Here is a 26,588-nt window from a genome sequence, read left to right as displayed (position 1 = left end):
AACCAAATCAATCAAAACAGACAAGCACTTTATCCACACTTTCTGAAATGATTTTTGATTTTATTTTTAGTTTTAATTAACTGGGTACCTAGTATTAATAAATATTAATATTATAATATATAATAATATTAATAATTTTTTGTTATTTAATTTAAGAAGTTAGTGGCGATTTCAACGCCAGTAACTTCTAAATCGGTAGCCCTGTCGTTGATTGCTTTTGTGCGCGTGAACCGAATTGTTCGAAAAGCGATGCGTTCGAAACTCGAGGTTTGACTGTGTATTCACAGATATCATTTGAAATGTAGCTACACACACACATATATATATATATATATAGCTACATTTCAAATGAGTAGAGTCTACAGTAATGACTGCATAGAAAACATGGCGGTTCATAGCGTAGAAAAAGTATGCTGACTGAATTTTAGAAGTGGCGGAATCAAGAGTTGGACCAGGATCGCAGCATAGCAAGAATTTTGTGTTATTGAATATGACTTAGTTTATATCTTATTCTTCGAATTTTTCCTGTATTCTTCGGAATGAACGACACTGGTTAAAATAAGTAGAGATAAAGTTAGCATATATTGCAGAAAATTCAAATGTTAATTTTATTTTTTAATAGAAAATAAATGAAATTACAATGAAAATTATTTTAAAATATTATTCAACTTCCTGTTATAATTTCATCATACAGTAATTTGTTACATTTTATTTCTCTAGTTATTACAATCAAAATTATTAAAATTTCACAAAAGTGATCATAAAATCTCATTTATAGAAATGAGATTTTATGATCACTTTTGTGAAATTTTAATAATTTTGATTGTAATAACTAGAGAAATAAAATGTAACAAATTACTGTATGATGAAATTATAACAGGAAGTTGAATAATATTTTAAAATAATTTTCATTGTAATTTCATTTATTTTCTATTAAAAAATAAAATTAACATTTGAATTTTCTGCAATATATGCTAACTTTATCTCTACTTATTTTAACCAGTGTCGTTCATTCCGAAGAATACAGGAAAAATTCGAAGAATAAGATATAAACTAAGTCATATTCAATAACACAAAATTCTTGCTATGCTGCGATCCTGGTCCAACTCTTGATTCCGCCACTTCTAAAATTCAGTCAGCATACTTTTTCTACGCTATGAACCGCCATGTTTTCTATGCAGTCATTACTGTAGACTCTACTCATTTGAAATGTCGCTATATATATATATATATATGTGTGTGTGTGTGTGGGATTTGGGCGAGAAGTAAAAAGACGAGAGTTGGCGATGGCGCGAGAAGAGAAGCCAGACGACTGTTTAAGAAAAAGGGCGCGAAAAAGGACGAAAGACGTTACGATCGTAGAACATTCATCGTTCTATCGATAGGACGGTTGGTAGATTTAGCTGAACGCTGGAAAATTATTGTTATTTCTAGTTTTCTAGTTCTGCCAAAATTCCTCATATTTAAATGAGGATGTTTGTTTGCTATACTGGGCCGTTTGACCGGATGGCCTATCGTTCCAAATGGCAGCCTACCGCTCTGGGGAGGGATCTATCTGGGTCGAAAATTCCCCAGGAATTTTTCGGGGAGTGGTCCGTCCGGATATGTTGGGTCCCGTCCCTCGCCACTGGGTCCTCTCATTGTGGGCCTGGCCGAACCCATAATGGGCTTACTTAAAGAGCCCACAGGGCGAAAAGAGTTACTGTTACAAAAATTGCCACTTGTAAAATTGTTAGCAGCATTAAAAGTGATTGATGAAATAAAAAAAAAGTGATAATTATAAAACAAGAAAAAACGGAGAAGCCATTCTTGGGACGAGACCGTCTCGGAGAGCGCGAGCAACGCGTGCGCAAAACTCGCGCCTGTTCGTAGAAAGTTTCACCATTTTGTATTTTATTTTGACCCGGGTCTCGTTCCCGACTACTTACAAGCAGTGTTCCCCAACCGTTCGTAAATATCGTTACATTTTAAAATAAAAGTCGCAAATTTCGCCACATATTTTGAAAAGTCGCTATTCAATAAACAACAAATGTTCAAATAGTCGAAAGACTTTATTACAAAAATTTATTGATACAATACGAAATATCCAATTACGAATCCTCCTTTATATGTTGATAGTACCAGTTCTTTAACACAACTCCTCTGAATCTCCATTGACTGAGTCTCTCTCTGGTTCTTTTCTCGTCGTCCCCGTCCCTCTCCTCACTCGATTCCCCAAGAATGAACAAAAACCGTCTCTCTACGTTGTGATGTCGGTCGATGCCCTTTCCAGCCAAAACTAACCAGAAACAAACACTTAGCGGTTAAGAGTTAAGAAGGGAAAAGCGACAAGCGTTAATTAGAGAGATAAAGGGAGGACATATAAATTAACGACTTACTTAATGAAACCTACATATATATAACGGGGGATCCCACCACATCACTCCGAATACAAATTTCATTATCCAATAACTTCTTAATGATTAATTTTGGAAAATTCAATAATAATAATAATGTTTATTGTAATTTAAATGTTGAAGAATCCTCTCGTTTGTAATTTGTACTAGAATAAATTTTGAAAATTAATACGTTAAATTTATTCCTACAGAGGGCGATAATGTAGCTGTTAGCTAAATACATGTGAATTTTGAATTCTGGCACTGGTTTAGGTATTCAATGTTTATACAAATTAAAACTATTAATAACATTTGTTTCTTCAACGATTGACTAACTTGAATTCTCATAAAAAAATATTTACTAACTGCACTTGATTTGTTTCTAAATGGAGTCTTAAGTAGAAGAATGTATAAATTACGGATCAATCTTTTACCTACGTGCACCGTCATGGCGGCTGTTTCCTTTCTTCTGTTTGTTGGAATCGGGGAACAGTGGGGACGCATGTTCTAACCTAAGCTAACGTATTCTAATGATTTGGTAATTTATTAGAATAAGTGAAATTTTTGCATGGACTGGCAGTTGAAAAGCACTGACTGTGAGTTACAGCATTTATGGAAGAATTTGAATTAAGTTCTTTAAATAGAGTTCAGGTGTATAAAGATTCCAATAAAATTAAATACTAATATTTAGCACTTGTATCATGCATTAATTTCAGTCGTTTAAGTTTAAATATGTATATATATATATTATCATGTTATAATTAAAACTGTTACAAAAATTGCCACTTGTAAAATTGTTAGCAGCATTAAAAGTGATTGATGAAATAAAAAAAAAGTGATAATGTATAAATTTTTAAAAATAATACACTTTTCTAAAGAAAGTATTTTTATGTTTAGATTTGCTACATTTGGAAAGTAAAAAAGTGGGACACAATATTTTCCTTGTCAAAGATGCATGATGGAAAAATAGACTTGAAAGAAGAAAACAGTAAAATGTGTAAATATAAGAATGAAATATATTAATATATTATATCACATACCTTAAAAAAAAAAAAACACTACAGCTCCCAATATTTAGATATATTTTAAATGTGTACTTTTTTATTTGGCCTTTATGGCTGCTTCTATCAATGTTGGTTAGTTTTACAAAACTAAAAACGTATGAAAAACTTGTTAAAATTGATTTGAATCTGTAATGTTGCTTTTACAAATGTTATGTTTAATGAAAACAATCATATAGCATACTCCACAATTTTTAGCATATTTGGAGCATCTGTTGTTTTTAAAAAATTCCACCTGCATTAAGTTAATATTTTTCTTGGGATTTAACCTGCATATGAGTAAGACTGAAGCAGATTTGTTTTTTGTGTCTTTCAAACTATTAAAATAATATAATTCAGTGTGTTCAATAATTAAAATGCTGTAGTATTTACAAAAGTCCCAGAAAGTGGTTAAGAATATAATGCAGTTACTTACACATAAACTAAAGCACCACACTACAACTGTAAATTCCTACAATAAGAAAGTAAAAGTCAACCATTAAGGTTGAGTCTTAAATAAAATCACTACACACTACACTGCAAGACATTACTATCTCTAGTCTTATCTGCACTCTGTGCAAGAAGTTTTGGCATGCACCAGCCTTGCAAATTAATGTATAAATAATATAAATTTTTTGCCCATTTTCTCTTGTCTTACTTAGAGCCAGCATTTGCTTTAGGACATGGGACTTAATAAACATAAGTGGGATAGATAGCAACCTTACATATGTTTGATATCTTTAATAATCAAATTAAAATCCAGTTTATTATTGATGATAAACAGATTTATCATTAAAAAATTAATATAATGAAATGTAATGTTTTGAATATTATGCTCCTTTAAAGGTTTAATGTTTGTATTAAATTAATTTTGAACATAAAATTCAGTGTTAAAATGAAAGAAATTTAATGTATCAAAGAACTATAAATGTTAAAAAAACTGTTAGAAAATATTAAAGCAATGAAGAATATTAAAAGTATAGAAAAAATACTTTTATTGTACCAATAAAAGTATTTTTTACAACAACTATATTACAATGAAAATATTACAACTTGTTTTTTTTTTCTTTAAATGTTTTCATAATAATAATTGANGGTCCTCTCATTGTGGGCCTGGCCGAACCCATAATGGGCTTACTTAAAGAGCCCACAGGGCGAAAAGAGTTACTGTTACAAAAATTGCCACTTGTAAAATTGTTAGCAGCATTAAAAGTGATTGATGAAATAAAAAAAAAGTGATAATGTATAAATTTTTAAAAATAATACACTTTTCTAAAGAAAGTATTTTTATGTTTAGATTTGCTACATTTGGAAAGTAAAAAAGTGGGACACAATATTTTCCTTGTCAAAGATGCATGATGGAAAAATAGACTTGAAAGAAGAAAACAGTAAAATGTGTAAATATAAGAATGAAATATATTAATATATTATATCACATACCTTAAAAAAAAAAAAACACTACAGCTCCCAATATTTAGATATATTTTAAATGTGTACTTTTTTATTTGGCCTTTATGGCTGCTTCTATCAATGTTGGTTAGTTTTACAAAACTAAAAACGTATGAAAAACTTGTTAAAATTGATTTGAATCTGTAATGTTGCTTTTACAAATGTTATGTTTAATGAAAACAATCATATAGCATACTCCACAATTTTTAGCATATTTGGAGCATCTGTTGTTTTTAAAAAATTCCACCTGCATTAAGTTAATATTTTTCTTGGGATTTAACCTGCATATGAGTAAGACTGAAGCAGATTTGTTTTTTGTGTCTTTCAAACTATTAAAATAATATAATTCAGTGTGTTCAATAATTAAAATGCTGTAGTATTTACAAAAGTCCCAGAAAGTGGTTAAGAATATAATGCAGTTATTTACACATAAACTAAAGCACCACACTACAACTGTAAATTCCTACAATAAGAAAGTAAAAGTCAACCATTAAGGTTGAGTCTTAAATAAAATCACTACACACTACACTGCAAGACATTACTATCTCTAGTCTTATCTGCACTCTGCGCAAGAAGTTTTGGCATGCACCAGCCTTGCAAATTAATGTATAAATAATATAAATTTTTTGCCCATTTTCTCTTGTCTTACTTAGAGCCAGCATTTGCTTTAGGACATGGGACTTAATAAACATAAGTGGGATAGATAGCAACCTTACATATGTTTGATATCTTTAATAATCAAATTAAAATCCAGTTTATTATTGATGATAAACAGATTTATCATTAAAGAATTAATATAATGAAATGTAATGTTTTGAATATTATGCTCCTTTAAAGGTTTAATGTTTGTATTAAATTAATTTTGAACATAAAATTCAGTGTTAAAATGAAAGAAATTTAATGTATCAAAGAACTATAAATGTTAAAAAAACTGTTAGAAAATATTAAAGCAATTGAAGAATATTAAAAGTATAGAAAAAATACTTTTATTGTACCAATAAAAGTATTTTTTACAACAACTATATTACAACAGAAATATTACAACTTGTTTTTTTTTTCTTTAAATGTTTTCATAATAATAATTGAGAGAGTCATGTCATTGAAACTTATTTTACAAAAAAATTTTACTTATACATAAGTAGCATTATAAAAATCAAAAAAAAATTATATATATAATTATATATAATAAAAAATTATTATTATATTAAAATATATAATTATATAATAAAAAATAAATACTTATATATATACTGTATATATATATAGTAATTGAAAGCAAAAAATTAAAATTCATGCATTTTTATTAAATTTGTAATGCCTTAAGTAGCAGTAATAAAAAATAATTAAAAATGTATGAAAATTTTTTTGTTTTTAGTTTAAATGTCAAAAATTCAAGTTTAATGCTGTACTAAGATAAACAACTTCCAACAACTTAACACTGCGTTGAATAATAACAATCCACGATAAACCTTTTTTTACAAGTGTTATGTCACTAGCGGTTTAGCACGTGCATGCGCCCGCCGCCCCCCTCACCGCAGGGACTGCCCCCTACCATCGCCGGACGACAACCGTCAACTGGATGGGAACGCGAGATGCGCGGTCGTACGCTTCAACCGGCACCTAGACCCCCTATATAGGAAGATCGCTAGCAACAGCCGCACCAAAATCGCGTACTTAAGAACCGGCACGCTTTACGACTTGCTGCGCAACACGAAGGACGCAATGGATCTCACCAGGGCCCCAGGTGTTTACTCCATTCCCATACAGGACGACAGATTCAATAGAGACTTAGTTTACATTGGCTCCACCATCCGATCAACACAGAAACGAATACGTGAACACCAAGCTGATATTAAGCATAAAAGACACACCACGGCCTTATCGACCTATGTCACCGACCCTGAAATAAGGGCGGACTTCCGGAACACCAAACTTATCAGACACGCGTTCCGCGCGGATCACATCCGTCACCTGGAGGCCTGGGAGATTCACAAAGCTAACATGGGGGGCAACTGCATCAACTACAGGGATGGGGAAACACTTGCACAGGCGTGGAAGTATTTATTCGAGGAGTTTGAGCAATGGCGGTCAGAGGGGTGAAACCCGACGCGCACATTTATTTATTTACATCGTTGGCAACATCGTTATGATGGTCGGGTCGAAACATGGCCAGTCACCACCTGAAGCAGACCTCGGTGGAGGTCGAAAGTACTTGTGGAATGTAATAGTGACATAACACTCGTAAAAAAAGGTTTATCGTGGATTGTTATAATGCTGTACCTAACATAATTAAATATATTTGCAAGTTTTTGCAGTAAAATTTTAAATTATGCTAAGATTAAAGTTTACAGTAGTAGTAAAATTAGTATTAAAGTATTAAAAATTTAGTTTATTTAATTTAGATGGGATCAAAGATTCCACAAGCACCAATCCCACCACCTTTACCTCCATCAATACCTACAACATTTAATGCAAAAATTACTACTGAAAACACATTATTAAGTCAAGAAACTGAAATAACAAAAGCTTGCCAAGCATCCTGGAATTATATTACTAATGGGAAAGTTGATAGTTTTATTATTTCAGTGTATCATCAAGTGAAACCAATTCTTCAAGATGGACCGAAGTAAGATTAATTTTTAGTTTATTCGTGTATAAATAATACATAAGTAAAACTATTTAAAATATTTTTAGATGTGGTCTAGTTGCACTGTGTATGGCAAGTCAATTATTATCCAAAACTTTAATGGTTGATGCTGCTTTTGAGAGAGCAAAAGAATTAAGGTTTACAAAGAAAGGTGAAATGTTTTCAGGTGGGTGCTGTCAGTATTCATTGTAATGATACAATTAATACAATTCAATTATTTATTTGATTAAATNAAAATTGGATCCCCCAGTGGCCAAGTGGTTCTGTTCCCTGAACACTGGGAGTTTGGTTGTGGGTGTGTGCCTCTCCAGAATGGGCTGGCCATGTGGAGTTTTCCAGGTTTTCTCTACTTCTAAAGTTTAAACTATCTTGAGTAACTGGACTAATGTTATAAAATGATCAATACAATTATATGCCACCTGCATTTCTTTATTTATTACAGTTTACTGCAAGTTATCATTAACATTTCATTTTATCTCAAAAAGACACTTTCTCTTTGTTACTGTCTCATTGTCAGAAAATTTTTTGTTGTTTTGCTTTAAAATACAATATAAGTTACCAGTAATCAAAATATTAAATAAATTGTGTTATTTCCAAACCATAGTTAAGAAAATTGCAGTTAATAAGGAATGATGGCATTTCATAAAATATATTTTACTGTATATAATAATTTCCATAATTGAGTAAAGTTATGATGCTGATAGTAACCATGAGCCATGTTGTAAAAAAGGACATACTGCACATTGGGCTGTTATTACAGGTAATATTTTAACTTAAATATTTATCTAATTATTATTTATTTCAGATTGAGCAATTTATTTTCGTTTATTTTATTTGTTAACTAAAGATTATGGCATTATATATCATTATGTTTTAAAGCAGTGGCAGAGCAAGAGTCACACATCCAAAAATTTATAACTAAATGAAAGTATAAACACACACATTCAAATACTCCATACTTTTGTATGAAATATTTGAAAATTATTACTTTTTAATGACAAAGTGATAGTAACTAACTAGCTCCAGTGCATTGCACTATCTGCACCTAGCTAGTTATGCTATTGATTAGAAGATATTTTGTTCAAAAAAAATTCCACTTGGAGTCATTATTTATAGCATAATTTTTTTTAAAAAAGTTGATACAGCTATTCATTTAACTTATTCTTTTCAATTTTTATTTTCTTTTTCTTTTACTAATAATTAAATATATGAGAGAGTAATTTAATAAAGATATTAATCATTAGATTGTTTCCTTTAACATCATTAAACAAATTATTAAATTAGATATCATGTTTACAAAAATGAGCAAGGACAAGGGAATTGAAAAAAATATATTCATATTACAATATAAGAAATGCTTTAATGGACTATGTATAAATCATTACATAGATTTCAAGTACTATTCAAGATTTCAAGTAGAGTTATCTCACTTGTCTTCAGAAAAATCTTGTTTGTTTTTGCTTTCCAGAAGATATAATTCAATTGTTTGTGCATATTTCATTAAAGCATTTCTCTCATAGTTTTAGTTGTGGAGTTTTAATTTATTCATATATTTAATGAAGTTTGAAAAGTGAACAATACACTCTAAAATCTGTTAAGAAAGTGAAATACTGTAGTTGAGTTTTCTATAAAGTTTTCTTTCTTTATTGGACTATATTGGTAGCCTCAGTACAGACAGTCTGATTTTCATAATGTGAATGAAAGATGAAAAATGAAATATTTGTAAAAAACCTATGAAGATCCAGATTATATTCAATCTCATCCAAATTTCATAAATAATAGGAGGGTTTCTTACTTTATAACCAAAGTTTAAAAAGCAAGACTAGTTGGATAAATAAAAAATATTTGAATTTCTAGTTTAAATTTTTAATTAGAAATTTTATATTTTCTACATTTTAAAAAAACAAATACAAGTACACCATTGAATTTCCAGCACCCTTGATTCCAAAGCCCTGCTGGACCAACCATAGTCATATATAATAATAATTCATTAACACATACATCTAACCTACAAATATGTCTAAAATATACCATGGGCTGCTAGAAACTTGAATTAAATAAGTATTATATGTAAATTACATCTGACACACTCATCTCTCTTAGAAGCCATAGCTAGTGTTAAATTTAAGCAAAATAAACTAAAAACATTACAGAATGTGGTATAACTGCCAACAAGAGCCATTTCAATAATGTAAATAAGTGTATCCTACACACAATGTCATCTGTAATCACCCAGTGATTACTTTGATGGCCATGGAACTTTCAAGTTCCCTCTTGTATCTTTGTCCAGATTAAAGAATTTGTGTTGGACTATTGGTTGCCAGAATTTTGATGGTGTACCTGTATAAAAATCTTTTTAAAAAAAGAAATATGTTTTTTATGAGAGTATATCAATAAATAACCAGCCAAAGCAACAGTGTGGAATGTTCTTATTGGCTGGTTATTTATTGATCCACCCTTATATTTCTAATTCTAATTTTGAAAATTTAATCTAAAAAATTGTTTAATCTCTAATATTTTCCAACGTATAATATAGTATTTTCCAATCATGCTTATAAGATTTATTAATTTTTAATGTAGGCTTTTGCATCATTATTGATGAAAATCAATGTGAATCTTTGAAACTATGCTCAAAAGATACTGATCCATCTCATATCATTCATTGGAAAAACAATTCATTTCCTTTTAATGTTGATGAAAATACTCCAGTTTTTGTCTTTGCAAGACAAGGAAAGAGCAGTAGAGTACAAATTTGGAACTTTGATCAGTTATGTAAAAGCAATAAAAATTTATCAGAATTTAGTGTGAAACATATCGCGAGTGACTTCATTTTACCAAAAAATGGTATCCAAAATGAATTATCTAATCATGCTATTTTATTAAATAAATGCTGAAGAACTACAAGTCTGTAAGTAATTACTTTAATATTTAATTATTATTTATTTTTGTTTAAGATTGTATTTTATTGACTATATATTCACAAACTTTCAATGATATGTTTAGGCATTTAAATCCATAAAAAAGAAAAAAGAATTTATTGCTTGTAAATCTAGAAACATTTTGTTAGATATAACTGCACAAACTTCAAATTTTCTTTTTGTAATATATACAAAATGGACAATTTCAATAACTAATACAATATATAAAGTTTTATGAAGAACAGTACATTTTGCATTACAAAATTTNCCCGTGTGAGAATTTCTAAAAATCCCTTCTTAATGTACATTCTCATGGCATACCCTACTACAACGCAGATAAAAACAAAAAATTGCATTTAAAATAGCATAGTAGAAGCCGTTTTTCCAGTTAAGCCTTAATGTTCTCCCTCACCCCCGCGGGGAAATTTCTAAAAATCCCTTCTTAGTGTGTATTGCCATGGCGTACCCTACTAAAACGCAGATAAAAACAAAAAATCGCATCTAAAATAGTACAGTAGAAGCCGTTTCTATGGTTAAGCCTTAATGCTCTCCCTCACCCACCCGCGGGAGAATTTCTAAAAATCCCTTCTTAGTGTGCATTACCATGGCGTACCCTACTAAAACGCAGATAAAAACAAAAAATTGCATCTAAAATAGTACAGTAGAAGCCGTTTTTCCGGTTAAACCTTAATGCTCTCCCTCACCCCCCACGGGGAAATTTTTAAAAATCCCTTCTTAGTGTGCATTGCCATGGCGTACCCTACTAAAACGCAGATAAAAACAAAAAATNATGGCCATGGAACTTTCAAGTTCCCTCTTGTATCTTTGTCCAGATTAAAGAATTTGTGTTGGACTATTGGTTGCCAGAATTTTGATGGTGTACCTGTATAAAAATCTTTTTAAAAAAAGAAATATGTTTTTTATGAGAGTATATCAATAAATAACCAGCCAAAGCAACAGTGTGGAATGTTCTTATTGGCTGGTTATTTATTGATCCACCCTTATATTTCTAATTCTAATTTTGAAAATTTAATCTAAAAAATTGTTTAATCTCTAATATTTTCCAACGTATAATATAGTATTTTCCAATCATGCTTATAAGATTTATTAATTTTTAATGTAGGCTTTTGCATCATTATTGATGAAAATCAATGTGAATCTTTGAAACTATGCTCAAAAGATACTGATCCATCTCATATCATTCATTGGAAAAACAATTCATTTCCTTTTAATGTTGAAGAAAATACTCCAGTTTTTGTCTTTGCAAGACAAGGAAAGAGCAGTAGAGTACAAATTTGGAACTTTGATCAGTTATGTAAAAGCAATAAAAATTTATCAGAATTTAGTGTGAAACATATCGCGAGTGACTTCATTTTACCAAAAAATGGTATCCAAAATGAATTATCTAATCATGCTATTTTATTAAATAAATGCTGAAGAACTACAAGTCTGTAAGTAATTACTTTAATATTTAATTATTATTTATTTTTGTTTAAGATTGTATTTTATTAACTATATATTCACAAACTTTCAATGATATGTTTAGGCATTTAAATCCATAAAAAAGAAAAAACAATTTATTGCTTGTAAATCTAGAAACATTTTGTTAGATATAACTGCACAAACTTCAAATTTTCTTTTGTAATATATACAAAATGGACAATTTCAATAACTAATACAATATATAAAGTTTTATGAAGAACAGTACATTTTGCATTACAAAATTTAAATGTTTGATTATGGTAATTAAAAAAGCATTTATTATTATTAATACATTTATGAAGTACTGTAATTTCCTGAAGAGAAGAATATGTTTATGTAATAAACTGTCAATATTAAATATGGTCTAATATATATCAGCATAATATATAATACATGCATATACACTATTTATGTGTACAGTACAGGGTATCCCAAAAGTCTGGACACAGTAATATAATGTCTTGTCTCTGCAGATGATGGCAGACCAAAATAATGGGAATATGTTATGATGTGTGTCTAATCCAATGGTAACCATTAAGTTGACCTGGAAGGGCATTTTTAAGGTCATTCAAAAAACATCTTTAAAACTGTGCATCCAAACTGCTTTTGTTTTATCTTCATGTCTATATACCAAACAAAAGCAGATTCTTACTGATTTTTGTATGGCCTACAATTTTATAGTTGACATTTTTGGTCTCTGATGCATGGTTTTAAAGATTTTTTTGAATGACCTTAAAAATGCCATTGGTGTGAAATTCTCTTCAATGGCATTTTTAAGATCATTCAAATATGTATTGATGTGTGCCTCATTCAATGGTCACCATTGGATTAGGCACACATCATAACATATTTCCATTGTTTATTTTGGCCTGCCATCATCTGCAGAGACATTACATTGTGTTTCCAGACTTTTGGGACATCCTATATATAATGAAGAAAACTAAAAATCTCATCCATCTTAAGAAGGTACAGTTATGTGGTAGGTACAGAAATTCACAAGTTAGTTTACAGTTTCACAGACTTGACACAGATACTATTATGTTACTAAATATAACATGGGAATACCTTTTCTAATTTTTTGTCCAAATAATTCAGATCAGATCAGGAGAGGATTCTGTTTGATCGCATTACATATTCTTAAAGTTTCAAATATATGGAGAGAATTTTTTTTGCTTTTTATAGTTTTTTTTATAAGTGAGATGAAGAAAACTGAAGCTCCAACTTGAAACACCCATGAAAACTCAAAAGATTTCATATTAAATTTAGGATGATAAGAGAATTTCTCACTTTGCTGTCATTCTATGACTCTAACTTATTTTTTATAACTTGCCTTCATGAACATAGCAATGTATTGGGTCACTGATTTCCACTTGATTATTCTATTGTCAAATGCAAATTGATTGAAAAGTTTCCACTTATTAAATATTAATATTCAATAAATACTATTTGCTTTATAGATTTTTAGCCTACATCAGAACTATTTTAAAATAGCTTTTCAGACATTTTATTTACATTTTACATTCATATACTGTACATATGTAGTACAAATAGATACTAGTCAAATTGAATTTGAAATTAAATTTGAGTATTTCGTAGAATAACAATAAATACTAAATGTAGCAATATACCTGGTAAATACAAAAAAGAGATTTTGACAGTACCTTAATTAAAAGATGATTTTGTAACATTTTTCTAAATAATTGATTTTATTCTTTTTACTAATATTTGCTGCCATTAAATATTAATTGAATGCTTTATTTTTTATTGCTAAATAATTGGTAACATTTTAACATTTAACTCAGAAATCAGGCACAAAATTGTCTCAGAACATAAGTTTTGTTTGAGTGTGTCCTCGAAAATCTGGGACCAATCATTTTATTTTATTTTATGTAAAATATTTTCGCAAAAAAAGAAAACAAGATTAATATTTTCTTCGTGTGAAGCATTAAAGTTCAAATAAATATTTGATATTTTGATGTAATAATCAGTGGCATGCCGTCATTGGAAGTGGTGGATGCTCCGCTTCCCTTGTATTTTATAAAAAATAAATACACATTAATTTTCATTATATGAAAATAATCGCACAATATTTTATTATAATCGCATTATGTATCTTATTACCAATTTCTATACTACACGTGAAAAAAAAAAGATAAGATTGCTATTGTATATTCAAATATTAGTGGCGGAGTAGAAGCGCCGTATTGTCAGCATCCAAAAAGCCAGATTCGCTCATGCGCTTTACGGAGCACCAACCTCACCCGCTTTAGCCGATGAAAGNGCTTTTTATAGTTTTTTTTATAAGTGAGATGAAGAAAACTGAAGCTCCAACTTGAAACACCCATGAAAACTCAAAAGATTTCATATTAAATTTAGGATGATAAGAGAATTTCTCACTTTGCTGTCATTCTATGACTCTAACTTATTTTTTATAACTTGCCTTCATGAACATAGCAATGTATTGGGTCACTGATTTCCACTTGATTATTCTATTGTCAAATGCAAATTGATTGAAAAGTTTCCACTTATTAAATATTAATATTCAATAAATACTATTTGCTTTATAGATTTTTAGCCTACATCAGAACTATTTTAAAATAGCTTTTCAGACATTTTATTTACATTTTACATTCATATACTGTACATATGTAGTACAAATAGATACTAGTCAAATTGAATTTGAAATTAAATTTGAGTATTTCGTAGAATAACAATAAATACTAAATGTAGCAATATACCTGGTAAATACAAAAAAGAGATTTTGACAGTACCTTAATTAAAAGATGATTTTGTAACATTTTTCTAAATAATTGATTTTATTCTTTTTACTAATATTTGCTGCCATTAAATATTAATTGAATGCTTTATTTTTTATTGCTAAATAATTGGTAACATTTTAACATTTAACTCAGAAATCAGGCACAAAATTGTCTCAGAACATAAGTTTTGTTTGAGTGTGTCCTCGAAAATCTGGGACCAATCATTTTATTTTATTTTATGTAAAATATTTTCGCAAAAAAAGAAAACAAGATTAATATTTTCTTCGTGTGAAGCATTAAAGTTCAAATAAATATTTGATATTTTGATGTAATAATCAGTGGCATGCCGTCATTGGAAGTGGGGATATTCCCTTGTATTTTCTAAAAAATAAATACACATTAATTTTCATTATATGAAAATAATCGCACAATATTTTATTATAATCGCATTATGTATCTTATTACCAATTTTTATACTACACGTGAAAAAAAAAAAGATAAGATTGCTATTGTATATTCAAATATTAGTGGCGGAGTAGAAGCGCCGTATTGTCAGCATCCAAAAAGCCAGATTCGCTCATGCGCTTTACGGAGCACCAACCTCACCCGCTTTAGCCGATGAAAGCCTAGTACCTCGGGTGGATGTTACACGTATACCGCATCCAATTCTATCCAGGACCGGTTCTGGGCTGTTAGCCGCCTGCCCGCTAGATATTTGGCCGCCCTCGCCCGATTACGTGAATCGCGAATAGATTTATAACTTAACCCAACCGATAAGAATTTACTGGTATGTTTTTATGATAGTTCTGTATAGTTGACAGGAATTTAAAAAAATCCATTAAAATATTTGATATATTTATTCCGCTCTCCGATTTTATATTACTCACGGATTTCAATGTTAAACCAGTGATATTACGATTTCGTATATCCCATCTTTAAGGGGATGTAGAAAAGAACGTGTACAATTCTTGTATAATGTTAAAAAATTAACTGTTACTTCGACAGCATCAACTAAATTTAATGAATGAGAGAGATGCGCGAATTTATTTTCCTTAAATTTACAATTTATTTATTCGTTTGTCATAAAAATTTGTCTTTCCACTTTCTTCCCGAGACTACAAATATTCGAGTATAAAGTAACTGGTTTCGACTTATTTCTACTTAAGAAGTAGTTAAATAATTAGGCGATTAGGATATTGGAGACATAAACAAAACCCTAATGAAAGAGCCGAAATTTTACTTAAAAGCTTAACCGAACCGTCTCTAGCCTACTACAGTGGAGACTGATTTCTTCGTATTATTAATGTAATAAAGACAGAAATTTTTCCAGTTCAATGAGAGTGTCCGATAAGTTGTAAATTTTGGAAATTTCTGAGGGCACTTGTGTGAGGACCCAAACGGGGTCCTAAAGCAGGCCAATAACGACTTTTTAAAAGAGTCAATTTTCGTAGTGCGAAAGAGCGAACTTAAAGATCGGATTTAAACAATGAACCTTTTGTCTTGTTAAAAGATTTTAAACAATAGATAGAGTAAAGTCGAGGAAAACGAGGTTGGAGAGGAGTCGTGTTCCGACGCGACGTTGAACTCTCCCGCGCCCTTCCTGGAGTTTCGAATTGTCACCATGTGACGAGGAGAGACCAATGGAGAGGCGACCGCGGTGGAAAAATTGATAAAACCGCNGTCCGCGTGTATGCACGCTCTGCAACCGTCTTCGATTCCATCCATTAGCTACTGGTAGGGAGCTATTTGACTAAGTGCATTGTTTTAAGATTTAAAAAGTAAAGAATATTTTATATTATGTACGTTTCTTTACAAAGCTATATTTAATTATAATTTTCTTTAAAAGTATATTCATACAATTGAAGAATATTTTGTACCAGGTATGTACCGGTACATACACCACACATTTTATTTCACCGAGTAAGTTTTTATTATTTTATTTTTAATTGTAGCCCTTATATCGTAGCTAGCAATTCGGAATGTAATTGTGATATTAAAAATATATTTAGAAAAATTACGGTTTTTACTGGCTTATCGAATAAACGATACGAATGGACCCTAGACCATCACTGACGCGCAATTAACTGATTGCCCTGGATGTCGGCTTCTTACATAAACACAGCTTCCTTATCATCAAATGTCACGGCACGCCACTGGTAATAATGAGTTTCAAAATATCAAACCAATTACTTTACCCATGGCAGTAAATGTACCCGCACCTTATGCACACTTGTAAACTGTAAAAAAGGCATAATCGTTCGCAATTTGTAAGAAAATTTGACCAAACAAAGTATTCATTTGAGCTTTGCTCTACAGAAAAATTCGGTATATATTCCTACAATATAACAGGTATCTGGAGGTATGCCTGGAAACGTTCGGTTCAATTTACGTGCTGTATGTATGCATATGCACTTTCGGCCGTTGTTCGGCTGCACATGCATACATTTCTGTTTTCTGCTATTAATAATATAAAAGCTGTCTTCTGTGTTCTGTCCTTATAACTCTCGCAATTTTTGTCCAATCTGTATGAAGTTTTGGTTATATTCGTTTTATGTTATGACGAAAATGTATAGTCTGCTTATTTTACGGAAATATTAGCTATAGAATAAACGTTTGATCGATTTCGGATCGGTGATCGCTCTTACGTTGCAGTGACATCAGTGACCACGTGACGTTCATGCTTGAATAAATTTCCCTTAAGTTGCATTTTTAAGTATTTTTCAAAATGGTGTGTTTTAAACTTCATTAAATCTTTAAAAAATGATAGCCGCATTATGTCACTTCTATAACACAGTTCTGTAAAAAAATCTTTATGGTGACCACGTGACGTTCTATTATCCAATCGGAAGTGACGATCTAACTCTTTTAAACTCTGCTCTGCCCTGTCGGTACTAAGTGGGCACATAATGGGCCTCTTAAGCCCATTATGAGTTCGGCCAAGCCCACAATGGAGTGGCCGGGTGGTGAGGAACGGACACTCCATTGTGCCCGTTCCTCACCACCCGGAGCCCGACACGTCCGGACGGACTACCCCCGAAAAATGGGATTTTTTCGATCCTTTCGGAATCGACCCGGATCACTCAGGGCGATAGGCTACCACCTTGACCGCTTGGCTATCCAGCCGACAAAACGAGCAAGTGATTTAGAGTGTTAGCGCTCATTTAACTAACATACGGTACAGTACATACAATTCGTTGTTTTATCAACATCGAATTGAAAAGACTCACTATTTTGTCAAAAAAAAAAAAAATTAGGGGAAGAGAGACCCCTGAAAGCCGCGAAGTTCGACTTGAGCAACATCGAATAAGAATGGCTTTGTCAAGAATCATAATTTGTAGAAATATTAGCAACTGTTCTGAATTTCTACTCTCCTCAATTTTTTAATCTCTACTTTCTCATAAAATATTCTGTCGTGCTTGACGGGGGAATTTCTAGTATAACATAGTCACCTATATGCATACAAATAGCAGTATAAAATTTGTTCTGTTTTGAAGGACAAAGATACAGTGTCTATGTTCAAAACAAAATTATGGTAAGCAATACGTTAGGATTGTTGGTACGTGAGCAAATGCTTTAGAAAAACGCAATGAGTGCCTTGACGCAACAGTAGAACTGCCAAAGAAGATCAAATTTTGCATCGCCTTGTCATGAAATAACCATTTGGTATGTTCTTGTTGGTGGAATGGACGCAGAAATCGTTCTGTATCTCAACAAATTGCTAACAGCAGTCTACATGATATGACGTACAGGTGAGTTGAAACCCATGTTAAATAGTTATTGTTTAGTCGATGGCTATAGTTTTCCTTCCTGCGGCGATTTTCTATTATGTCTAGAAGATAACTGTTGTTCGTTTTAAGCTTTTTAAATGTAAAAAAAAAGTATGGTTTGTTTTGCATATAATGTCTTTATGTTATCTATTTTTTCTCATTGGTAATAGTAGGAGATTGGTTTGTAACGATTCAGTTTAAATATGGCTCTAATTAGACGATTTTGTTATATTTGTAAACGGGTTTACAATATAATCGGATGTGATTCCCCATATGATTGTGCCGTATTGGATTTTTGATTCAATGCGGGTCTGATATGGTCGTTTTCCTGTATTTTCTTAGTTATTCCAGTAAACTTAGCGACAGTCTTAGTTAAATTTTAGATGTGTCTATCATATCTGAGTTTATCGTCTATCCGATATATGCCGAGATATATTGTTTATTTTCTCTTCTTTTCATTTATTTCAATTTGAAGTTGTTCCATATCGACATTTTTATTTACAAGGCAGAGATATTTCGTTTTATTTGTGTTTAATTTTAACATATTTAAGCTCATATAATCAATTAATCTGCAAAGGACATTATTTAAGGTGTTAATTCGTGTTGCGCTGCTTGGAGGTTATTATTGGAATGTATTAAAACAATGTTGTGTGCATATGCAATAATAATAACTTCTGGTATCGCTTCAAATAGGTCATCTGATAAATATTGAAGAACAACGGTGCAAGTATTGATCCCTGGGGGATTCCGGTTTTAGGTAAAAAGCCGTTTGAGCACGCGTTATTTATTGATACTTTTACATGATATTTACGGATTGATAGTGACATTAGAGAGGTTGCGGCCGACGTTTTCAACGCGAAAACGTGTATGTCGGGCGCTCATCGCTGCTTTCCTAAAGGCCTAGTAGTTTGGCAATGGTGTTTGGAATGTCGAGCATGAATCCANATCAACTCAATTTCATATTTATTTTCACATTTTCACTTCGCGGTCCTTCTCTGTTCTTTTTCCGTTATTTACACGTGTAGGTCATTTCGTTGTTATTCACATTTGATATCATCATTTATCGCATACTACCATGACGCTATTGTCTGCCAACTGTTAAGAATTAACGCTATTAGCGAAGCGTAATGACAGCGGGGGGCCAATAGAAAGCGGGGTCCTTGCCATAATGAGGTTTGCGCGCCAATTTTCGTACGTGCGTTAATCAAGCCGAATAGTTTGGCCGAATATTCGGCTATTCGGCCACGCTCCTGGCCGAATATTCGGTATTCGGCCTGAGGCCGAATATATATACTATTCGTTACAACACTAGTTATTATAATAACTAGTGTTGTAACGAATACCGTTTGAGCACGCGTTATTTATTGATACTTTTACATGATATTTACGGATTGATAGTGACATTAGAGAGGTTGCGGCGAATAGTATATATATTCGGCCTGAGGCCGAATATATATACTATTCGTTACAACACTAGTTATTATAATAACTTGATTTTTCTGTATGAATGTTGATTCTTATTTCTTTAGATAAATTTTTGATTTCTGATAATATATTAATTCGTTGTTCAGAAGGTAACCTTTTTTTTAACTCTTTAAATAGGAATTTTTTGTTTAATTTTCTCGAGAGTTTCATTGGTTATGATTCTCTTTAAGAAAGTTTTCCTTTTAAACATATTATTTATTTCAAAATGTTTTACTGGAAGGTATTAATCAGTGAATATTAATAACATGGATAGCAAATAATCTGCTAGTTCATCCACGGAAAGGTCTCTTGTGTAATAATTCCAGGAGAAACAGGAAAGAGCATTTCGTAGTAATTCGATCGATGAGTTGTTTATTTTACGTCGATTTATTTTTCCGTCTTTATCGGGAATAAAGACAAGTAAAGGAAGATGGTCTGAGACTAAGTATTGATGGATCAAAAATTTAGCTTCACTTACGTTAGTTAGACCTATGTCTAATAACGAGTGAGTTTGATGTCGTACCTAGTAGGCTGTAACAAGTCTGCTAAAATGGTAAGGTTTTCTGTTCATCAAAAGTTAATTAAGTCACTGCTACTAATCAAATCATCTTTGAGTAAATCAATATTAAGATCTCCAATTATTAACAATTTATGATTTCTATATTTGCTGTTGGTTTTATATGAGATCACTGTTTGAGAAAGGTCAAAAAGGCTATTGGAATTTATTGCTGGAGAACGGTATAGAGCCAGGGTGGCCAAGATCCTTGATAGTCCGAGCCATTTTTCAAAATTTGAAATTTTTCGCGAGCCGCAATTAAATACGTATTAAAAAGGTATGCAAAAATTCCAGATTACAAATTATATCCGTAGCAAGAGTGATACAAATTGTTTCCTACAGAACACAATGTCAACTGTCCATTGCAATGAGAGTTTACAAATTCAAAATTGGTCTGAAGTCGGTCGATAACGGACGATTACGCCACTGTTTATGTTCGTTCGCGCAGTTTTCGATGAGTCATATCATTCTTAACTTGGACGGTAATGAAATTTGTTACAACGTTGCACTTAGTCTTTCATATTTGTTGTTAGTAATTTAAAAGACATTTTGAAACACATACAAACGATAATTTTTTAAAATATAATAACATAAAAATGAAAAGGGAACTCGGGTACATTTATCGAGAGCCACAAATAATCCTTCAAAGAGCCGCATGTGGCTCGCGAGCCGCAGGTTGGCCACTGGTATAGAGTCACCAACATATATTTGTTAAAGGTTATCGTTAAAATATCTATATAGTTTTCCGTAAAAGTTATATCTGATATTAGTTCATATACAGTACAAGACAAGAACCAACGTGTTCATTTGGTGATCTTTCGATTTATCATCTTTGGTAATCGTGGAAGGTTACGTTCATTAGTTCATGTTTTGGTCATTGCTAGTATGCCGAAATTGCAATTATATTGTTGTATAATGTCCGCAATTTCTGAAAATTTATTATTTAAACTTCTGACATTTCAGTAAAAAATGTACAGACCTTTCTTTGTGAAATCTTAGTTTGTTTTTAAAGTAACACAACACTTGTGCGACTAGGTGAAGTCTTTTTAAGGGAAACTGGCCCCTATTTAGGCGTTACAGACGTGGAGAAAACCCGGAAAACGCCACGTTGCCAGCCCGTCCGAGCTCCCAGTGTTCAGGGTACGAAGACCACTTGGCCACTGTCGGGCTCTATAATCTAAGTACTGAAGGGCTTTGAACTATGGGAATATGTTATGATGTGTGTCTAATCCAATGGTAACCATTAAGTTGACCTGGAAGGGCATTTTTAAGGTCATTCAAAAAACATCTTTAAAACTGTNATTTAGGCGTTACAGACGTGGAGAAAACCCGGAAAACGCCACGTTGCCAGCCCGTCCGAGGTCCCAGTGTTCAGGGTACGAAGACCACTTGGCCACTGTCGGGCTCTATAATCTAAGTACTGAAGGGCTTTGAACTTAAATTTTAACTATCGTAACAGATAGTGCTACCAAAATTTTAAATGTTGTCGGGAAAGTCGAACAACTCGTTGCTGGTTTATCCATGTAGCAATAACGTTTGAATGATCTCACAAACGTCGCAAAACAATTTTCTACAAAATGTGTAAAAAATTTAAAAGGAAAGACCATCCAAACCAACCCTGATCAACGAGGTTTGCGTGTTTTAGTTGTAGGTTTATAGTAATGTTAGCAGAAGGCCAAATAATCTAGTCTTTCTGATCTGTTTTTTTTGGGGGGGTGTTAAGCTATTAACGTCCAAAAATAATAATTCTCTATCAACATTGTTGTTAGTTATACCAACTGCATAGAAATTCGATTTATAATTGATAGAATTCGTCGAAATTCTGCTCAACTCGATTATCTTATATCGTCTACCATAATTATCGATCCGCAAAGCGTCTACCAATCGGGTAACAGTAAAATCGAGAAGAATTCTATTATGGCTCCCGATAACGAACACGTACAGGTAAGTTAAATTTCATTCGTAAAGATACCAGGTAATATTGGATGCGAGGGGTAAAACAATAGAAATAGTAAGTTTATTGTTGAAATCTGGCTGATTTTTGAGTAAACTGATCAATTGAGGAATTGACCTAAATATTTCTAATCAGGTATTCAAACGCATTAATACTTCATACTTTTATAATGATACTTTCATTGATGAAAGTTTAAAATTAATAATAATTGGAATATAATTTAACTGTGATAACTTCAAACAATTAATTCTGATAATGATAAGATTAGAAGTAAATTTTTAAAATAAGATAAGATATAAAATAAATTGAAACAGTAATTCAGATGCAATAGATTATTAACGTTATACAGTATAAGTTATCTTTGTATTGATTAAATATTCTAAAAAAAGGTAATAAGTTTTTGTTTAGTGATTTTATATTCAATGCTTCATTACTTTAAAAAAAATTATTTTTGAAAGAGACAGATATTTTGTTTTTCACTGTTAATGTAGCTTATAGTTTTTTATGTTTAATAATAATTTACCACTCAGTTTCCAAGTATTTAATAAATTTCCTTATATATTCATTGGCAATTTATGCCCAAATAGAATTGTCCAATTACCACAAAACTTGACATATATCCATGTCTTACACAGGTATGTAATGATTTGTTATGATCTGATTGCAGGCCAAGTAATGTTACCAGAGTGCTTTAAAATCACTATCACCAAATACCTACAAGACTTGCAAAGGCTCACTGTTCAAATTTTCAGGGTACTTGTGTGGAGATCTTCAAATGCCAAGCATGCCTGTACAGTTTCAGAAATGCTACATCGTCGAGCTGAAGAAACTGCCCAACATCTCGGTCGTTCTGACCTAACTGTGAGGAGGTGTTGGTGGCAATTGTGCAAATTGAGCAAACTGTGAGGTTCTGAGAACACACGGCAAGCAAGCTCTGGATACCCCAGACAGAAACTACCAGGAGAGAGGATCACCTGCTCATGACAAAACATGAATAATTGCAATAGTTTCTTTGTAGAGATGCTGTGACAGATGCATGAACTGCTAAGGCAGCATATCATATATCGTTGGTGCACAAGAATAGTGACACAACTTAAAAATTTTCAATTTCGAGTTTATTGTAGAAATGTGTAGCAAACTCCCCATTTTTATGTGGAAGAATGACATATGGGGAGTTTGCTATATATTTCTACAATAAACTCAAAATTGGTTGTTGTGTCACTGTTCTTGTGCACCAGCAATATAGCAACAAATCTTGGTTCTGATTGGAAAAAAAGGAACACCATGCTAATGTGGAAGACAACTGATCGGCAGCAGTGCCTCTACTGCTGTATGACAGCTGGGGAACCATCTTGTATGATGGTCGGTCACTTCCCTAGTAGTAATAATGGGGGCATAGACAGCATGGCAGTACATTCAGGAAATCCTGTACCCTGATGAGTTTCCTTTTGTGTTAGAGCTGCAAACATCCATTTTCCAGAAAGATAATGCTTGGGCCACTTGCATTTAGGATTTCTTGGGAATGTCTCCAAATTTTCTTTGACTGACTGGTCTCCAGATTTGTCATCCATCGAACATTTGTGGAATTGGATAGATGCCAAAGTCAGTGTACCCATGGGTATAAGGGACCTGGGAGCAGCAGTTGCAACATCCGTGGGGAAATCTGTCACAGGATAACATAAAATGGCTTGATGCTTCCATGCCCAACTACATGTAGGACCTTCTCTTGTCTGAATACAAGGTACTAAAGGTTTCTTTAAATTTTTACTGTTGTTCCACAGGAAATTGTCCCTTTGCTATGACATTGTAACCACAATAACAACAATCATTATATTTGCCCTAATAAAAGTTTCATTGTATTTCAACACCTCTTTGGTACATAACTTTTTTGTCGACAAGTACATTTGTAACAAATAAATTAATAATTTGAAAAATCTGCATTGAATATATTGAAATGATATATATATTTGTACAGACAATAAGTTTGAATAATTGGAATTAATTACTTTCATTATAGCTTAGTGATAACTGGAATTATTCTGAAATGAAACAGTGTGTCATCTGGTTGACAACTGGGGCCATAACAGTAGGAATTATCATAAAAATGTATGATTGGTTTAAAACTGAAAAATCTTATAGTTCAGAAACAATGAAAGGAAAAACAGTAATAATAACAGGAGCCAATTCAGGTCAGTTCAAATTTCACATAATAAACTTAGATTTGCATACATTTAAAAAAATATTTATAATAAATAGGCATTGGTAAGGAGACAGCACGAGAGCTAGCCAGACACAATGCAAAAATTATTTTGGCTTGTCGAAGCATAAAGCGAGGAACAGAAGCTGCTAACGAGATCATAACAACAACGGGCAATTCTAATGTTGTCGTAAAACTCTTAGATTTGAGTTCTGTAAAATCTATTCAAACGTTTGCTAGAAAAATTATAGAAACAGAAGAAAGATTGGATGTTCTTATAAATAATGCTGGGATAGCAGGTACAATTATGTTACTTAAATATAAATTTATATTTCAAATTTTATATAGGCCTACATAAAATTTTTAGGATCCTCAGAGCATGTATTAACTGAAGAAGGGATAGAGTTGACTTTGGCATCTAATTATTTTGGTCATTATGTATTAACTTTATTGTTATTAGGTAAGAATTTTCTTGTTATTTTAATTTAATATTTATCTTGTATACTAGTCCTTTATCAATTAACAGGACTTATTATACTGGATTTATGGATGCAGAAATTATTTTTACACATCAAAAATAATATTTTTTATTTAGGTCACCTTGTACACATACACTTTAAACTTGTGTTTCAGACTTGTTTGTCCCTCATCAGCAGGCATTCAAAAGACTTTCTACAATTAACAAATTAAAATAATTTTATAATTGTAGAAAGTCTTTTGAAATGCCTGCTGATGAGGGACAAACAAGTCTCAAACACAAGTTTAAAGTGTATGTGTATAAGGTGAACTAAATAAAAAATATTATTTCTGATCTGTAAGACTAAATTTCTGCATCCATAAATTTAGTATAATAAGTCCTGTTAAATGATAAAGTACTAGTATACAAGATAGAGGACACAAAGGCATAATAATTAAACTCTCTCATCATAATTGTCGATAACAAGTTTAATAAATTTGAAATTGCAGATCTCTTGAAACAAAGTGCACCTAGTCGTATAATTAACGTCTCCTCTCTCATGTACAAATGGGCTAAAATCAATCTTGAAGATTTGAATTTATTAAACGGTTACCGTCCGTTTATAGCATACAATAATTCAAAATTAGCAAATATCTTATTTACAATAGAACTGAGCAAAAGGCTGGAGGGAACAGGTTTTTATCATAATTTTAAATTAAATCCAATTGTTATATATAATATTACATTTAAAATTTCTAATATAGGTGTAACTGTCAATTCTCTTCATCCTGGACTTGTAAACACAGGCATAATGAGAAACAAAGGTGGATTAATGGCAATGATATTCAAAATGATATTTTTTCTTTTTGGAAAGGTAAAATTAGGTTATGAAATTACTATTATTATTAAAACTTATTTATTAATTAATATTTCAGAGTGCAGAAGAAGGAGCACAAACTTCTATATTTTTGGCTGTATCAAAAGATGTTGAAAAAATATCAGGAAAACATTTTGAAAAATGCAAGCAAGTTCAGTTATCTTCGAGTGTAAATTATGAGTTTTTAGCCAGTAAACTTTGGGACATAAGTAAAAATACATATGACAGTATAGAAAAGCAACAGCTACAAAACTAAAGCAAGCAAGAATATAAATTTTGGTATAATACATTTTATTTGGATAAAAAGAGAATTTTAAAATAATTTCCCTTTTTATTTATATAAATTCGAAAATAATCATAGAAAATATTTTTTTGTCTTTAATGCAATAAAATACAAACATGCATTTTATCAGGTCATATAACAATATAATTTAACAAATATATCAAAATCTACATTGCATCTTAAGCGTAACTATGATCAATGTGGCCATTTTAAATATCCATTAGATTTTCAAAGCACCCAAAAAAAACTATATTTACAATAAAAAAGATAAGATATATTTTTACAATAATATTAGAGATAATTTCAGACTGTGATATGTGTATGTAAGAAGTATTGTGCCTTTAGAAATAAACAGTTATAAAA

The 26,588-nt window shown here is 31.5% G+C and overlaps 2 protein-coding genes across 12 annotated transcripts; both read left to right on the top strand.

The window, feature by feature from the left end:
- The first annotated feature begins 2,385 nt into the window (after nt 1-2,385).
- LOC111631409 (UPF0692 protein C19orf54 homolog) lies at nt 2,386-10,581 on the top strand. Its single transcript, XM_023375645.1, has 5 exons — nt 2,386-2,971; nt 7,267-7,490; nt 7,559-7,677; nt 8,197-8,271; nt 10,092-10,581. Exons 2-5 carry the CDS (start codon nt 7,267-7,269, stop codon nt 10,403-10,405), a joined length of 732 nt encoding a protein of 243 aa, XP_023231413.1. The 5' UTR covers nt 2,386-2,971; the 3' UTR covers nt 10,406-10,581.
- A 945-nt stretch (nt 10,582-11,526) lies between these two features.
- On the top strand, nt 11,527-26,501 carry LOC111631430 (retinol dehydrogenase 14-like). 11 transcript variants are annotated; one of them, XM_023375675.1, is made up of 8 exons: nt 20,150-20,454; nt 23,079-24,152; nt 24,429-24,600; nt 24,668-24,907; nt 24,976-25,068; nt 25,575-25,760; nt 25,830-25,939; nt 26,001-26,501. In XM_023375675.1, the coding sequence occupies exons 3-8, from the start codon at nt 24,456-24,458 to the stop codon at nt 26,196-26,198; spliced, it is 972 nt and encodes a 323-aa protein (XP_023231443.1). In that variant the 5' UTR covers nt 20,150-20,454; nt 23,079-24,152; nt 24,429-24,455; the 3' UTR covers nt 26,199-26,501. The 11 variants fall into 11 exon arrangements, with proteins under 11 accessions (XP_023231437.1, XP_023231445.1, XP_023231446.1 ...); XM_023375674.1 differs by lacking the exon at nt 20,150-20,454 and adding an exon at nt 21,864-22,401; XM_023375671.1 differs by lacking the exon at nt 20,150-20,454 and adding an exon at nt 22,467-22,546.
- The last annotated feature ends 87 nt before the right edge of the window (nt 26,502-26,588 follow it).

This window comes from Centruroides sculpturatus, unplaced genomic scaffold (genome assembly GCF_000671375.1).
Source record: "Centruroides sculpturatus isolate CEXI.00-Female unplaced genomic scaffold, Cexi_2.0 scaffold526, whole genome shotgun sequence".
Lineage (NCBI taxonomy): Eukaryota > Metazoa > Arthropoda > Arachnida > Scorpiones > Buthidae > Centruroides > Centruroides sculpturatus.
This window is presented reverse-complemented; position numbering and strand designations above follow the sequence as displayed.